Here is an 18,264-nt window from a genome sequence, read left to right as displayed (position 1 = left end):
TAACTGTTTATACAGTTTGCATATAACAACTGTGATTTTCATTTCCTTGTCACATAGCATATTAAAATATCCCATTGTAATTATGGATTTTTAGATCAACTTTGTATTTTGTCCAGTTAATATTCCTATATTCTCATTCAGTATTATCTTGTCTATACATGTCTAGTTATTTTTTCCTTAGGTAAATTATATATTTTTTATCCTTTTATAGTTATAGTTTTTACCTTAAAACTAATTTTTCATTCATTTGTTTTGTCAGTACTGTCCTGTCAAAACCCACCAGGACCACACCAGCAGTCAACAAGAAGTGGTATGTATTTTACTGTTAAGAATGACTGAAGCCCTGTCTGGTGTGGCTCAGTTGGGCATCATCCCTCAAAGCAAAAGGTTGCCAGTTTGATTCCTGATTGGGGCACATGCCTGGGTTGCAGGTGCAGTCAGTCCCCAGGTGGGGCATGTATGAGGGGCAACAGGTCAATGTTTCTCTCTCACCCTGATGTTTCTGTCCCTTGTTCTCCCTTCCTTCCCTTCTCTCTAAAAATAAATAAAATCTTTAAATATATTTATAAATTTATATAATGTATATAATTTATATATAAATTTATAAATATAATTTAAAAATTTTAAAATTTTAAAAAATAAATATATATATTTATAAATTTATATATGTATATATATGTATGTGTATATATGTATATATATGTATGTGTATATATGTGTATATATGTATGTGTATATATGTGTGTGTGTGTGTGTGTGTGTGTGTGTGTGTGTGTATATATATATATATATGTAAGCCCTGGCTGGTATGGCTCAGTGGATTGAGTGCCAGACTGTAAAGCAAAGGGTCGCTGGTTCAATTCCCAGTCAGGACACATGCCTGGATTGCAAGCCAGGTCCCCAGTGTGGGGTGCATGAAAGGCAAACCCACATTGATGTTTCTCTCCCTCTCTTTCTCCTTCCCCCTCTCTAAAAAATAAATAAAATCTTTAAAAATAATTTTAAAAAGAATGAAAACCCTAAATGACTGGATTTGTCATTAAGAGGGTACTCAAAGTGACATTCATGATTTGGGCTTTTAGCAAACAGGTGATTTGATTGCTATTCAAGGAAACGACATTTCTGGAAGTATGGGATGCTGTGAGGAAGTGAACTTAATTCTCTCATTGACAACCATAAGCACTGTGTTTTCTAAAAGGCAAAAACTGTAGTAGAGGTATAAACCTAGCTCATAAGAAGCTCTAGTCAGTCATTGTATTAGGTGGGGAATTTTGGTCATTGCTATGCTTTGAAATGGTTCTCTTAGCAATCTTAGTAATTTTAGAAAGATTACAAAATATCCTTATTTTTGTCTCAATTCATCATGATCACCGAATAGCTTTGTCTGCTGATGGAGGTGTTTGACATTTTTTTCTTTAATACCATAAGAGCATGCAGGGCCAGCTCCCAGTCCATTGGGACAGCTTTTGTCTACTCATTATCCAAGTACTGGTATATTATTTCCTGTGTGTATTGGGTGGACACTATTTATTATAAAGTACTGCAGTAAAAATATATAAATTTGTTAGTAAAGTACATAAAACCTTTGTTGTCTCCTTTATGTCTCAGATGAGACCTGTACATCAAGGTAAATTGTGTGAGAACACAAGCCTATCAAGGGGGGAAGACAGGACCACTATTATAGTCCAACCTTCTTGCTCAGAGACTGTACTCTTGATTGTAATTTTTCAGCGTGCCTCGTCTACCAGACACTGGAGATTCAAAACATACCCAGTTTAGCAAAAATAATCCAGGCCCTGTAGGACTTGGATAGAGAGGCACAAAACAAGTCTCGAAGTCCTGGTGCTCATATTTTTGTGAGGAAGGAGAGGTGGTTAACAAATGGTAACGCTTTGGTTTATAAGATGGAAGTGAGGGCTTTGATGGAATGTGAATGTGAGCTATTAGGGCAGCTGGGGTGTGTATGTATCTTTGCTGTGAAGGTGGGAGCCTCTGACTGACAGTGCCATTATCATTTTGTTTCAGGAACTGCTTGGGTGTGGAGATAAATAGAGGGGAGCAATGTAGATAGTCCTGCATTCCTGTGATTAACAGGAAAGATTCCCTATAAAGAGACAGACATGGTTCATCTTTACTTTTTGCAGTTTCCTGTATAATGTGGTCATGAGTTTGGACATGGGTATCGGGGACTTGAAACTTCCCATTGATTTAGGCCACAGATATGTGCAGTGTCTTTTTGTGTTTATCATTTAAGAGAATTTTCATTCACCTTTAACTACTTAAAAGTTTTCTAGTAGCTTTTGGCATTTTCATTTTGCTTCTATACTGACTCATACAATACGGGCCCCATTAAGTCCTAGAGTTCCAATTTGAAGAAAGGTTATGTTTATCTGCACTGTTCTGGCCCACCCTGAATTTATTTTTGTGAATAAGTGGATACTTAGGCAAATCCCCTATGATTTCCTAGAAACACCAAAAAGAGCTTCAGATGTTTAGAAGGCAGTCATCCAAGGAGTAAGTGAGTTGCCCTGTAGAGAGAGGGTATCATTTTGAGTATGGTCCTAATTTAACATAGAAGGAGATATGGGAAGTCTGCGATGCCTTTCTGTAAGACGAGTAGCCGCGAGCTTTTTGTTCAGCCCCACAGCCCCGTGGCCCACCTTCCTGTTCACAGCTACCATTTGTATGTGCTTGCCTTCCAGCACACGATATGACCTGGGAGGACACAAAAAGAACAGCTTTTGAGTTTTATTAAAGATCAAAGGAAAGTTGATCCTCATCCATTTTTTAGTGCCAACCTCTGTTTTGTTAGCACTATAGGTTGTTGTTTCACAATTATTAGTCTCTCCCTTGATGCTTGTGCCAGTCCTTCCTTCCATCTTACAAATGAGGAAGTTCTGCACAGAACAGGTTGGCACCAAACTCACAGAGCTCATAGAGATGGAGTCTGGGTTTTGAAAGCCTGGTATGTGCCACTACCTAACTGAGCACCGTCAGAATTTTAAACTCAAGAACACTGCAAGATTGTGTGCTTTTACAAATTTCACAAATGACTCATGGTAATATGTTCTATTTATATTACATTCTGGGAAGGGCAAACAGGGACCTAAAACATCAGTTTTGGTACAAAGGGGCATCACAAGAGTGTTTTTTAGGGGTGATGGGGTGTTCTCCATCTTTTGATAGTATTACTGTACCTTTGTGAAAATTGACACAAACTACTATGCGTATATATTCGAATTGATTACTAGAAAACAACAAGAATGCTCTCGTATGCCAGGAGAATGCTAGACTTTGCCAAACCTTGATTTTTACATGTGCAACACTTCTTTCCACCACCTTGGAATAGAACCAAAGGACTGAAGGGCGGCGGAAGGAGAACTTGGTCCCCATTGGGCCTTTCTTGAAATCTCATCCTGGTTTAGGAAACACCCTCTAGATGTGCACCTGTCCTCATCTCAGAACAGGAGAGAAGTGAGAAGCCTCCAAGAATCTTTGCATTTAAATCAGATTCCTCGGTCAAATCTTTGGAAATACTGTGGTTCAGTGGTTTTAAATCACATGGTTCTGAAAGGCATATCAGAATTCCCAAGAGGGACATCTGAGTTCATAGGCATCAGCATCATGTCTTCCCATGACCGTCTGGAGGCTGTTACAGCTGTTTCTCAGCCCAAGCCCACTCTGTGCCAGCTTACTGGGAAGCATTGTTAGAAATCCACACCTGTTCTACTCCGGAATATTTCTCTGTGGTAACACCAGGGGGCTGTGCAGTGAGAGGGTGGAAGGACCAGTAGAAGAAATCATATTGTGGGACACATGCCTCTTGGCCACAACAGTCCTAGGTATTGTGTAATTATCAGCTCTGCTAGCTTTGTCACAAACTAAATTAAAATTGACTTTGAATGGGAAACAAGTGACCCTAGAATCTGACCAAATAATGGGCCCTCCCTTAGTGTCTCCTTACTTGGACTCCTACACCACAGATGCTTTAGCAGCCTCCTCTCATGCTCCCAGAGTCTCTGAACCACCCGTGATGGCCATGGAACTCAGGCTCCAGTAACTCGGCTCAGCCTAGGGCTAAACACATTTAGAGCAGCCCCCGCTGGCAACAAAATCCTGGAAATGCAGGCTGTCACTGACCCTGAGCTGATACTTCAGTGCAGCCAGCCTTTCATTTTGCCTTGGGTCATGAAGCCAGGACCCCTCATATATACACTTACATAGTCCTGACTTCACCACAGAGGCCTGCTCATTGAAAAGATATTGTTACTCACAGGATAGAGCCAAAAATGGGGCCTCTACTTTATCCCTCCTACAGAAGGAAATGTGTTCCCCTGTCCTCAGACTGATGCAATTGCTCTGGAGGGAATCCCCCATGTTCTGGACTCGCTGGCCATTTGGGAAGTTCCTTGGGATCACAGGAGTGACCAGGAGAGCTCACATCATTTACAGACCCTGTGCCACCACCACACCTGACAGAGTCCAATGGAGAGATGCCGTGTTCTGTCCCCAGATCAAATAGGCCAACCCTGATCAAAGGTTGCACCCAAACATCAGCTCACTTAGATTCCTGCAACTGTGCTTGCACTACAGGATGCCAATGGCCAAGAGTCACACTCATCTGCTTTTTTAATTATATTTATTTATTTTTAGAGAGAGGAGAAGGGAAGGAGAAAGAGAGGGAGAGAAACATCAGTGTGTGGTTTCCTCTCGAGTGCCCCCTACTGGGGACCTGGCCAGCAACCCAGGCACGTGCCCTGACTGGGAATCGAACCTACAACCCTTTGGTTCGCAGGCCTGTGCTCAGTCAACTGAGCTACAGCCAGGGCTCATCTGCGTGTTTTTACAGAACCTTTGCCCATTGCCAGTGATCTTGCTCTGAGGTTCCAATATCAAAAAGCTCATCAAAGTTCACTCCTCATAATTAACCAAGGTGACTCCTAACTGCACATATTAAAATAAACCTCAAACTGCAGAGGCTCATTTCAAAGCTCAGGGTGATTACTTGGTTCAGATTCCTGAAACTAATACCAACAGCTCAGACCTGATGGTATTAACCATAGCCCTGTGAGCCCATGAAGTATGAAATTATTTAGATATTCTCTACCTAAAGCTCAGGGCAGAATGTAAGGGACTTGCCTCCTTTGCCGTGGCTAACTTAGTGACCAATGCACCTGACATGAGAAAATGCTACTGGTAATATAATCCATGGACATAATTCCCAGGCTAAGGAAGGGATCCCAACAACTGATGGAAAATAGACTTTGCAGGGCCCCTCACCCCCTTGGCAGGGCTACTCGCCATGCTGCGCCCATGGTATATCCTTTTATAGACATTACTCACCCATCAGACTTGCCACCAATGAAGCCAAAATGCAAGGACTCACCAAGACATTCTAGGCATTGATGTGATCAGCCCATTTCTAAAAAGCAAAACAGAGGGTTCTAGAAAAAAGCATTCAGTAAGACTTTTGCCTCCTAATGACCCCAGGCTACTGCCCTCACAGAGCTGGAATGGCTTCCTAAGGCAAACCCTGCTAACTTCTAAATAAGTCTTACGCTGTTTGAGGCATTCGTTAGACCTCTCCCACCCCAGCCTCTATATATGGACCCACTACTCTGTTCTGATCATCAGGCTTACTCTACCAGACTCTTCTGTCACAGTGGTTATTATCACGGGTCTTTCGTTTATTACAATAGTGCCCAGTGACATACACACTTTCATCCTAGCCCTGGACCTTTCTTCTAACATCCCCTGTATTCTGTGCCCTACGTATCGATACTTCATTTTAGGCACCCACCTTCAAAACACCCTCTGGCCCGTCTCAACATAAACGTGCTGTTGTCGTACCAATGGTCACAGGAGGCCCTGGCACTTCCTGGGCATTCTGTTCAACAAGCTTGCACCCTTGATCCCAATCAAGAAACATCCAAAACACTCTATACATGAAGCAGACAGCTAATGTTGAAGAGGTTTTCCATGAAAGGAAACTCTCTCATGGTGGCTGAAGACTGCTTGGCTTTGGACTATTAGCAGTCAGAGAGTTCTGTTCCCGTAAAAGGGCCGCTTGCTGCCTATGGGTAGGTACACTGGCAGGGTGCCACCAGCAACTTAACTAACAAGACAACACATATGGCAGAGACTTTGGAATGAACAGAACAGGAATTTAATTTCATGGAAAGCAGACATCAAAACACAGAAAAGAGGGATAAAAATGGGCATTACATAGTGAGAAAAGGACCAATTCTCCAATAACACATAATAATTATTAATCTATTTGCTCCTAACAAAAGTTTCCCTAACTTGCAATTCACTAGTAACATTAATGGTAATGTCAATCACCTCTTCATATGTTGGATTTGCCATCAGTGTATCTCCTGAGGTGAGCTTTCTGTTCAGATTTCATATACATAGTTTTGAGTTGTTTTATTACTGTTCAGTAAATACTGTTCAAAATATTTTGGATTCAAGTCCTTCATGTGTTTTGCAAGTGTTTTATTCCAATGTCTGGCTTGACTTTCCATTCTCTTACCAGTGATTTTTTCAAAACCAAAGTTTTTGATTTTAATGAGGTTCATCTTACAACTTATCTTTTGTTTGGATCTTCCTTTTGGTCTTGTATCTTAATATCTAAAACCTCATCACCAAAGCCAAAGTTTCCTAGATTTTCCACTATGTTATGTTCTGAAAGTTTATTTGTTTTGCATTTTACATTCCAGTGTAGGATATCTTTTGAGTTACTTCTTGTGAAAATTGTAAAGTCTATGTCCAGATTCATTTCTTTCCATGTAGATATCCAGCACCAGTTGTTGAAAAGATTGTTCTTTCCCCATTGAATTGCCTTTGGCCCATTTTCAAAGATCAGTGGCTATACTTGTGTGGGTCTACTCTATTGCTGAGCTCTCTATCCTGTTCCACTGATCTAGATCTCTGTTCTTTCGGTAACACCCACCCCCACTTTCTCAATTACTGTAGCTTTAGAGTTAGTATGGAACTTATCTGGTGCCAATCAGATTGTTTTCTTTCCCGCAGCATGTGCTGACTATTCTAAGTATTCTGTCTTATAAAGTTTAAAATCAATTTGCCAATATCCACAAAACAGTTATCTATAGACCAAACTGGAGACAACTGATATCTTAACAATAATGAGCCTTCCTGTACATACACACAGAATATCTACATTTACTTGGATCTTTTTTGATTTTTTATCAGTTTCATAGTTTTCCTCACATAGATCTTATATACATTTTGTTAGATTTACACTGAAGGGTTTTTTATACTATTGTAAATGCTATTGTGTTTTTAATTTCAAAATCTAATTGTTTGGTTTGTTTGTTTTTTTTCTGGTCAAGTTGGCAGAGTGCTCACCATCTCCCAAGACTGCATCAAAACTACAACTAAGTTATGCAACTGTCAGCCTGGAGAACGATCTGAAGACTAGCTGAACAAGCTCCTATAACGAAGGGTATAAAGAAAAAGCCATGTTGAAACCGCTAGGAGAAACAGAGACACAAAACAGACACTCCCCAAACCCACTTGTGGAGGTTAAGAATCAGGAGTCATGTATCAGCTGCAGAGGTCCCCCCTGAGGAGCGAGGGGTCCCAGCCCCATACAGGGCTCCCCAGTGCCAGGAAGAGCTGGCGGAGGTTCTGCCCACACACAGACTCACTCACTCATAAACACTCACCCTAAGCTCCAGCAAAAGGACAGCAGCTGGAAAGGTGCCAGAGACTTACAGGGAGAAATTAAATTGTGTGGCTTCAGGGCACAGGCTTGATGGCCATGTGCCATTATCCCTGTGTTGAGCCCTCCCCCACACAGCCTGCAGGCACAGGTGGGCACCAATTCTCAATGCGCACTAACCTGGTGAATGCCATTCACACCACCCTGGGGACCCCCTGAGACCCCACTCCACCCATTGCACTTGGCTCTTTCAGCAGCTGTGTCTCATGGGCAGCCAGCCTCGCCCTGCACTGCAGAATTTCTTTATAACTCTCCTAGGTCCGCAGGACCCAGGCTGGCGGTTCCTGGCTTTGGTGTGCCCTGTACCTCTTGCTAAGTGGCCCCAGCCTGGCACTGCGGCTGTCAGCCTTGGGTTGCAGGGTGCCTCTTCCACATGCCTCCAATCTCAGCACAGGGAGCTACCAACTGCAGATTGCTTTGTAGCTCCTACCAGGTGACCCTGGGCCAGGCACAGGCAGCAACCGACCTCAGCCTACCCTGGATCCCCTACCAAGAGGCCCCAGAACCAACAGACCCAGCAAGCCATTCAGACACAAAAGCACTACCCAACTAGCTACACAAACAGCACACCCAAAGGGTTGTCTCTGAAGGCACCAAAGCCTCACTGGGGTGAATCCTGCTCTGTGGGATCAGCCACCACTGTGGTTATGGCCAGTCCTCACAGTCAGTCAGCCTGAGGGTCAATCCTACCCACTGATGTGCCAACAGCAATCAAGGCTCAACTATAACAGGGGGGTGTACACAGCCCACATTGGAGGGGGTGCACCTGGAGTGCCCAGCTTGGGTGATCAGGGAGGTTGTGCCACTGGGCCCTAAAGGACACCTACTACATTAGGCCATTCTACAAAGCCCAGGACACATAGCTCTACCTAATACACAAAAACAAACACAGGGAGGTAGTAAACATGAGGAGACAAAGAAACACATCCCAAATGAAAAAACAGAACAAAACTCCAGAAGAATTAAACAAAATGGAGACAAACAATGTTCTAGATGCAGAGTTCAAAACACTGGGTATAAAGATGCTCAACAAACTTGAGGAAAGAGTAGATGAACTTAGAACTTCAACAGCATAAAGAAGGGCATGGAAACCATACAAAGATCCAGTCACAGATGAAAGATAAACTAACTGAAATGAAGAATCAACAGTAGAATAGATGAGGCCTAGAATCCAAATAGCAATTTGGAATACAGGAAAGCAAAGAACACCCAATCAGAACACCGAATGAAAAAAAGAAGCAAAAAAAATTAAGATAGAGTAAGGAGCCTTGGGGACAACTTCAAGCACACCAACATTCACACCATGGAGGTGCCAGAAGTAGAGAAGAGAGAGCAAGAAATTGAAAAACTACTTGAAAAAAGGATGAAAAACTTTTCTAACCTGGTGAAGGAAATAGACATACAAGTCCAAGAAGGACAGAAGGTCCCAGACAAGATGAACCCAAAGAGACTCACACCAGGACACATCATGATTAAAATGCAAAAGGTTAAAGACAGAAAATCTTAAAAGCAGAAAGAGAAAAGCAGTTAGTTATCTGCAAGGAAGCTCCCATAAGACTGTCAGCTTATTTTTTAATAATTTTTTAACAAAAATTTACACACTACAAGGGATGGGCAAGAAATATTCAAAGTGATGAAAAGCAGAGAAATATAACCAAGATTACCCCACCCAGCAAAGCTATGATTTGGGATCAAAGGACATATAAAGAGCTTCACAGACAAGAAAACATTAAAGGAGTTCATCACCACCAAACCGGTATTACATGAAATGTTAAAAAGGTGAGGAAGGAGGAGGCTGGGGAGGGGGAGGAGGGAGAAGAGGAAAGAAAAAAGAATAAAAATAAGCCACAGCCAGTGTGACTCAGGTGTTTGGGTACCCGGTGTGGTCCTCAAATAGTAACTCCATGACCCAGGTTGAAAGGAGAGGTTTAGGGAGATGGAAGATATATCAGAAGTTCAGTTTTGACCTTCCTTGGCATGCGCCCTTCTGTCTATGATGAATTTTCCCATTGGGTCCTCCTGAAAAGCTACTGGTTCTTGAAGATGCTGCTGGAGGCCACTCCTCTGAAAATCTCTCTGGGGCTGACACAATTTGCAATTTCCTGAGATATCAGCTCATCAGGTTATCCTGGAAATCTCTGATTCCCCGTGTACCTCACTTATCCCTCCTCTTTGAGTTTCTCCTTGGCTGGATTCAGTGCCGGGCCCTTCGCGCTGATCACAGTTGGCCTGGGAAGAGCCTTTGCTCATCAAGAAAGAAGGGCGGTCTGCAGAGTGTTGCTGCAGTTCAGGCTGTCGCCACACGGGGGCAGCAACAAACAGGTCAAGGGTCCGAAAGGCACTCCGGCTTTCCGCGCCTTTCTTTTTTTTTCTTTTCTTTTTTCTTTTTTCTTTTTCTTTGTTTTTTTTTTCTTTTTTGTAAAGAGGAAGAGGGAGAAAACCCCCCACGATCCAATTTTTCCCATCTGCTCCAGCTACCCAGTGGCGTGCCCCACAACGCAACAGCAAGTGGAAGTTATGCAAAATCTAAATTAGATCAGTCCCTCCTCTCCTCTGAATTCTCCACTAAGCCACCTCTCTGGGGATAAAAGCTCGTTTTCCCGCAATCCTCCAAGCCCACGCGATCTGCCCCACACACCCCCTCTTCACCTCCCTGCCTTCACGTCCTCCCACTTTCCCCCTCGCCACCTCTGCTCCAGCCACACTAGCCTTCCAGTTCCTCAATTCAGTGTCTGGGTTGGGGGACAGCCTTGGTGCCTAGAAAAATCCATCTTTGCAGTTACTTTGTAAATGTATAGTCCACTTACATTATACCTTGAGAAACATGGTTTCCCTTCTGCCTGTAGTTCAATTACAGCTATTATGTTACTTTTACACCTGGCAAAGTGGACCGTTGCTTTCCTAGAAGGCATTGGATCCATATTGGGGTCCATTTAGAAATGTAGGAGCTTTCTTAAAGTGATATATTTTATTCTTTCATCTGTTAAATGCCTCCACCAAGCAAACCTTTCTGAAGTCCTTAACAGTTATTATAAATTCAAAAATTAAACATATAAATGAAGAAAATGTGTTCTCTTAAACATTCTGGTGCTGCTTCTAAACTCACCAAATTATCATACACTTTTCAACTTAAACTTACCAGCCTGAAATCAATTAGTCATCTGGAAGGAGACACAAAAACCTAGTAAGCTTGTTCCCTCCAAAGTGGTAGCAGGAGTAAGTTGGGGGACCAGAGTGGGAGAGAGGCTTCTCACTGTAAACTATTTGGGAGTTTTTGTATTGAAATTATGGGGCAGGAGGGGGCCTTCAACTTTGTCCCTACTGTTTTCTTTCACTAAAAGCAAAACAACCCTGGCTGGTGTGGCTCAGTGGGTTGAGTGCGGGCCTGCAAACCAAAGGGTCGCCAGTACAATTTCCAACCAGTGTGCATGCCTGGGTTGCCGGCCAGGTCAGTTCCCCAGTAGGGGGCACGCAAGAGGCAACTATGAATTGTTCTCTTCCTTTCTTTCTCGCTCCTTTCCCCTCTAAAATAAGTAAATAAAATTTTTAAAAGGAAAACATATCTGAAGCTACTAAAACCAAATGATAAATCCAATTCTTCATGTGGTGGTACAGGGGTGTTTTAGGGATTATCTTCTGTGCTTTTGATTCTTTTTAATTTAGGACATATATATTATATATATATATAAAATAAAATTTACCATCTTTCCCATTTTTCAGTGCCCAGTTCAGTAGCAACCATTGCCACCATCTATCTTCAGAACTTTCTCATCTTCCCAAACTGAAACTGTGTCCCCACTAAACAGTAACTCCCACCCACCCCTCCCCCAGCCCCTGTAACCCATCACAGGCTTTCTGTTCTGTGAATTTGACCACCATTGGGACCTCATGTAAGTGGAATCACACAGGCCTTCTGTGGCTGGCTTATTTCACTCAGCATTAGGTCCTTGAGGGTCATCCATGTGGTAGCACATGCCAGAATCTTGTCCTTGTTCTTCAAGTGAAATTTAAATTAAAAATACAAAAGCATGTGCACGTGATTAAAATTCGTGAGCCATTTTTCAGGGCCTGACCTGTGGAGTCTCAACCTTCTCTCTCTGGTCATCTCCAAGGCTCTGAGTGCGCTCTCTTTCCCAGTCTGCTGCTTTACTGGGGCAGGGGATCAGGACTTAGCTCACAGCCTCGCTCTCCCCCACCTGTCTCCCCACACTGGTGTAGATTCTGGCCGTCTTTGAAATTTTTCAGCAACATGCTTTGCCCTTTTATTTCTTCTTCTGTAACTTTTTTGACTGTTTCAGATGGGTAATATGAAAAATGAGTGTTTTTAAGGCACTTCCTAGGTGCTAGGCACCCCTCAGTATTTGTACACAGATTAGCTACTTTAATAGCCACAACATCCGTTACATCAGATCTCTGAGAGGCACCCTTACTGTTCCCATTTTAGAGATGGGAAGCTGAGGCCCAGAAAGGTTAAGCTACATGCTCCCCGTCTCAGAGTTTGGCGCATGGTAGAGCCTGAGCTGCGTCTGGTATCATTCAGTTTTGCTTGAACCTCACCGGGAATGTGTAAACAATTTCCTTGGCTCTAACCGGTGTCACTCAGTGGGTTGGGTGTCATCCAGCAAGGCAAAGAGTCTTGGGTTCAGTTCCCGGTCGGGGCAAATAGCTGGGTTGCAGGTTCAGTTCACCTGCAGGAGGCAACCGATTGACATTTCTCTCTCATGTTGATGTTTCTCTCCCTCTCATTCTCCCTCCCTTCCCCTCTGTCTAAGGAAATAACAATATTAATTTCCTTAAAGTCTCTGCTTAAGGTTGATCAGAACTCAGGCAGGGCACACTTCAGAGTTGTGCCTGTCATTATATGTAAATTTTACATCAGAGAGAAGAACTGCGAACGAATATTAAACTTCAGTTAGTGGTATGAGCACAGAAATGCTCAGAGGGAAGTGTGCAGACGTCTGTGACTAATACTAACATGGGTGAAAAGCAAGGTCAATGAATGGATAGGTATCAAAGCAAACATATTCATATTTTTATTGTAGTGCCCAGGAGTAGCTGGGTGTTCGCTGTATAATTCTTTCAACTTTGCTGTATATTTAAAATGTTTCAGAATAAAACACAGAATGAAACATCTGTCCTGAACCTCCCATGGGAAATCCTGTCTTCTCCCACCTGGACACTCCCACCTGGACAGGCCAGAGCTCCCTCACGTTGGATGCATCCACACTTGGGTTCGTCTGCTTCCCGCAGAATGGTTTGTCTCCGAGTGTCCTCCTTCAAGTGGGGTCTGGCTCCCCAGGCCCGAAAGCTGGAAGTTGCTGGAGATTCCTCCCTGTCACCACTGGGTCCCAGGATTTATCTTAGGGCGACCAACCATCCTCCAGTTTACCCAAGACTGAGAGGGTTCAGGGATGCGAGACTTTCTGTGCTGAAACCGGGAAAGTCCTGGGCAAACTGGCATGAGTTGATTTCCCAGCCGTCATTTCTGTTTCTTTTGACATGTTCAGTTTACTCAAGTTTCCGCTGCTCTAGTCTTTAAAAATAATACACATAATAGTGATAGTAATAATAATAATAATAATAATAATAATAAGCAGCAGCAGCAGTGGCAGGTGATGCAGGTGAGCTGCAGCAGCAGCAGCAGCAGCAGCAGCATAGCAAGCGATGGCTACAGGCCTGTTCCACTGGTGGCAGGTCTTTTGACCCACACCACACCCTGCACGGAGTGACTGTGATGTCATCCATGTCAAAGATGAGGAAATGAGGCCCAGACAGGTAGGGCCCTTAGCCCACAGTCCTACGGACAAACCACAGCAGCGGAGCTGGAGTCTGAACCCAGGCAGACGGCCGCAGAGCACCCAGGCTCGCCCAGCCGTGAGCAGCCACGCAGCGCGCCCACTCCGGGTGCCAGGCTCACCCCCCTCAACAACCATCCACGCCTTCATCCGAATGATTACTCAGGTAGACATGGTTGTCCTGGTTACAAAAATATTACCAGCTTATACTTTTTAAAGAGGAATTCAATAAAGAAATCAACAAAGTAGAAAGAAATAATTTCTCAGAGCAGCGCTCCCCAAGGATACCACTCTGAATTTGGTTCCTGCCAGCGCCAGAATTTCTTGTTGGTGTGCAGAGCCGAGCACTTGTCCTTTTGTGTCAAGACACCGTGTGATCGACTGATAGGTAGGTAGGGAGAGAGACGTAGACAGTGATAGATATAGAGGTAGACAGAGATATGTAGATAGATGATAGATAGAGAGAGACAGACAGACAATGATATATATAGGTTTGTCTTTTTACTTGTTTTTTCCAGACTGATCTTTTAAAAACACAGCTGGGACCCCATCCTCCAAACCTGTCACCCTCCAAATCAAATCCCCTCTCCATAGCTCCAGGCCATTGTTCCTCTGGCCCCTTTAGCTCTGCTCCCCACCCCACCCCCATCCCTTCCACTGGCCCCCGCCCTCAGGCTCTCCTCACACCAAGGTGCCAGCCTGGTGCCCCCCTCTCTTCACTGACCTGCGCTTGTCAGAAGCAGCGTTAGCCCCAAGCCCACTCCTGCCCACACTGAGTGTGCAGTGTGTCCCCTCAGACCTGCTTTTATGGGAACTCTTGGTGGGGAGGATGGGGAAGGGGTGCTTGGCCACGGTAGAGCCTGAGGATTGGGGGTGGGGTGCCATGGTGTCAGGTGGTCTGAGGAGGTGGCATTTAAGCCAGGTACTGGATGACAGGAGGGTGGGGGGCGTGGTCCTGGGGAGAGAACTGCCAGTGCAAAGGCCTGAGGCGGGAACGTGCTATCCTTAGTGTGACCTGAGCCCTGTGATCAGGGTGGGAGAGGCACTCACAATCTAATCAGGGATTGTCAGTCTCTCTGAGAGCTGTGTCTAGGGCAGATTATCTACCGCAGCACCATGTTGGAGCTGCAGCCAGCTGTGAAGGAGGTGGGGGGACCCATTCGAGGGAGGAAGCCAGGAGGGATGCGGAGAGGCTTCACATTCGCACCAGAGGGAAGAGGGGCCCGCAAAGGGCATCCCTTCACTCAGTCACCCCCCAGAGAAGTCCTGAACAGCCACCTGTGTGTGCCCGGATTCTAGATGCCAGAGGAACACGACAGGGAGCCAGACCAAAAAGTCCTTGTCCCCTTGGAGATCAGTCTGGTGGGGAGACAGACCAAAAAGGTGTGTGTTTTATCAAGTTGTGATAAGGGTGACAAAAAAATGCAGCTGGAGAGGGAGTCAGATGTGGGTGGAGGGGTGTGCTTTTTAGATAAATTAGAGAAAATTGAATACAACGGGAAGGGAGACACGAGGCTGAGGTGGGAGGAATCTGGAGAAGAGCCTTCTAGACAGTGGACCAGCAAGTGCCAAGACCCTGGGGTCAGAGCGGGCTCCTAGTCCAGAAAGGCCAGAGGAGTGGTGAGAGCAAAGGGAGCGGGCGGAGTGGGCAGGGTGCATGGGTGTCACTCAACCGTGGGATTGACCTTGCTGTTGGGGAGCAAAGCAGGGTTGGAGGGGGAGGGAGGCTCTGAGCCAAATCCTGATCCCCATCCCCCACCCCCATACCCCACTCCACCCCCACAGAAAATCAGCAGAGTAGGGCTCCCCTGGGCAGACTCAGGGAGAATAGCTTCTTCAGTACCCTGGAGATGGCCAGAGAAATATAGCCAAAAATTCACAAATTTCACTGCATGCTCTGCACAAAATCTTATCTGTTTTATTCATGCTTTCATAAAGTTTTGTTTTTAAGATTTTATTTATTTTTAGACAGAGGGGAAGGCAGGGAGAAAGAGAGGGAGAGAAACATCAACGTGTGGCTGCCTCTCACACACCCCCCACTGGGGACCTGGCCTGCAACCCAGGCATGTGCCCTGACTGGGAATTGAACCGGCAACCCTTTGCTTCACAGTCCAGTGTTCAATCCACTGAGCCACACCGACCAGGGCTCATTTGTAAAGTTTTTAATTAAAAAAATATGGAGTCCCTGGCCGTGTGGTTCAGTTCGTGGGATGTCTTCCTGGAATCGAAGGGTGTATTCTTGGTCAGGGCGTGACTGGGAGGCAGCCAACTGATACTTCTCTCTTGCATTAATATTTCTCTCTCTCCCTTCCTCTTTCCCTTCCTCTTTTTCTAAAAGCAAAAAAAAAAAATATGTCCTTGGGTGATGAAAAATAATTTTTTTAACTTTATTTTTTTCATTTGTTTATTTTTAGAGAGGAGGGGAGGGGGAGACAGGGACAGAAACATCAGTGTGTGGTTGCCTCTCACACAGCCCTACTGGGAACTTGGCCTGCAACCCAGGCATGTGCCCTGACACTCTGGGAATCGAACTGGTGACCCTTTGCTTTGCAGTCCAGTGCTCAATTCACTAAGGCACACCAGCCAAAGTGAAAACATAACAATTTAAAAATATATATATAGAAAATATGAACACCTTAAGATTTTATAAAATGGTATCAGTAGTATCCCATTTTTCTGAAGATAAATGTCAGTACAGAGAAAGCAACAGAAAAGAAAAATTAATGGATAGTTACTCTCCAGACAGAAATATTACTGGAGAGTATAATTGTTTTCTTCTCACTTTTCAGCATTTTGCAACTTTTTAATAAAAACCACATATTACAATAAGATGTTAAAAAATGTATAGAAAGCATAGATTACCCCTAAAACACTCCTGTACCAGCCACATGAAGAAGCAAATGTTAACATCTGGTCCTAATTGGCTCTGATCATCTTTTTCCTTTTTTGTAAAAGAAAACAGTAAAATGGAGTTGAAGACCCTTGGTCCCCAAGCCCCAATTCCATCCCCACCCCCCAAGGCCAACCACTGCCCTGAGTCTGTAGTGAGGTCCCATTTCCTGTGTTTACATCTGACCACAATCTTGCTAAGAGGAAGTCTGTACTCGTTCTGCTGGCAAAATAACCAACAGCGCTTTCTAACAAGGCCCCAGACAGTGCATGAATTATACAATAGAGAAAGAGCGCCCGCCCGACCTCCAAAGAAAGGAGTGTAGCTAACAGCTGCCCCACAAACGCCTTGAGCCCGTGGGCCCGGCCCCGCAGGGTGGGTTTTCCCGTCTGGCCCGTGTCACCCAGCACTGGGCAGGCATGGGGTGCTCAACACGTGCTGAAAACACTTTGCAGTTGCTTGGATTATACTCATTTTCAAGTAAACTTCTTTAATTTGGAATATATTTTTAAAGATTTTATTTATTTTTAGAGAGGGAAGGGAGGGAGAAAGAGAGAGAGAAACATCAATGTGCGGTTGCTGGGAGTCATGGCCTGCAACCCAGGCATGTACCCTGAGTGGGAATTGAACCTGTGACACTAATTTGGAATGTTTTTGATTTACAGAAAGTTGCAGAGACCACTACAAAGAGTTCGGACATGCTCCCCGCTGTCTCCCCTGTGGCTAACATCTCCTAGAACTGTTCCTGGAGAAACTCCCAGAAGCCAGGTTCTTCTCACCGATGCAGTAAAGAATTAAAGCCCAGCCAGTCTATCAGCGTGCAAGCAGGGTTTATCGGCGATCCGTTCTCTCCTGGCTAAGGTTGGGGTGGGAGGCCGAAAGGCACGGTTTCAGGGTGTAGCAGGGTGAGGGTGGCGAAGGTAAGAGCGGCCAAAGGCCAAGGTGGCAAGTGCAGGGGTGGCGGAGGCCAAGGGCTGGGGTGGCCAGCACCCCCGTGGCCAGAGGCCAGAGAGCCCAGAGCCCCAAGCCCTCCAAGCCTTTGTCCTGAGGACTTACACAGTTGGCGGATGGGGTGAGGGGGAAGCAGTTTCATATTGGTTGACAGGTAAATGTGGTGCTAGCTTTCCGGGAAGGGGCGTGTATACCCAAAAGTATCAATGGGCTTCTTCCTTTAGGCACTACGGGCCCTTTCCAGCCTTTCAGGCCTTGGGATGCAGCACAGTTTCGAAGGCTCTCTTTCCCAGATGATGGAAAAGATGTAGAATTTCAAGGACTGCTGAGTCAGTGAGCGGGACATGTATCCCTTCTCCCCCCTGCTTTGGTCTGCTTTCTGTCTTCACTATCTGGACCATGACCCACCTGCAACTAAGAAGTTAGGTTTCTGAGCTGTGTTATAGATCATGACACTCCCAGCTTTATCTGGGTGTCATCAGCTTTTGCAGCGATGCTCCCTTCCTGGCCCAGGATCCCACGTTCCATCGTGTCCGCACGTCTGCTGGGCCTCACCCAGTCTGCGACCGCTCCTCCGACCTTCGTCTTTGTCATGACTGGGACATGTTTTGCAGAGCGCTGAGCAGGTCTTCTGTGGAATATCCCTCAGGTGGGGTGTAACTGATACTGTTCTCATCATTAGCCTGTGCTTACCTGTTGCTGGAAGAAACCCACAGAGGGGAGATGCCCCTCTCACTTCCATACGTCGGGGCCACGTGATATCAAGCCCACCCACTACTAGAGTATTAGGCAGGGCCATTCGGTTGTGGTGTCTGCCAGGTGTCTCCACTGTAAAGGTCCCACCTCTTCCTTTTCCATACTTGATTCATTGGATGAGAGTCAGT

At 45.0% G+C, this 18,264-nt stretch overlaps 1 protein-coding gene across 1 annotated transcript in view; it reads left to right on the top strand.

The window, feature by feature from the left end:
* LOC123828181 (zinc finger protein 791-like) overlaps positions 1–9,169 on the top strand; it is a 45,951-nt gene extending 36,782 nt beyond the window's left edge. Inside the window, exons 7-8 of the mRNA XM_045852830.1 lie at positions 260–310; positions 7,353–9,169. Coding sequence (XP_045708786.1) covers positions 260–310; positions 7,353–7,445 — 144 coding nt within the window. The 3' untranslated portion in view covers positions 7,446–9,169. The remainder of the gene's footprint in view (positions 1–259; positions 311–7,352) is intronic.
* Positions 9,170–18,264: the final 9,095 nt, after the last annotated feature.

Source organism: Phyllostomus hastatus, unplaced genomic scaffold (genome assembly GCF_019186645.2).
Source record: "Phyllostomus hastatus isolate PE091 unplaced genomic scaffold, TTU_PhHast_1.1 phas_contig_98, whole genome shotgun sequence".
NCBI lineage: Eukaryota > Metazoa > Chordata > Mammalia > Chiroptera > Phyllostomidae > Phyllostomus > Phyllostomus hastatus.
The sequence above is the reverse complement of the archived record's forward strand: the minus strand, read 5'-3'. Positions and strand labels throughout refer to the sequence as shown.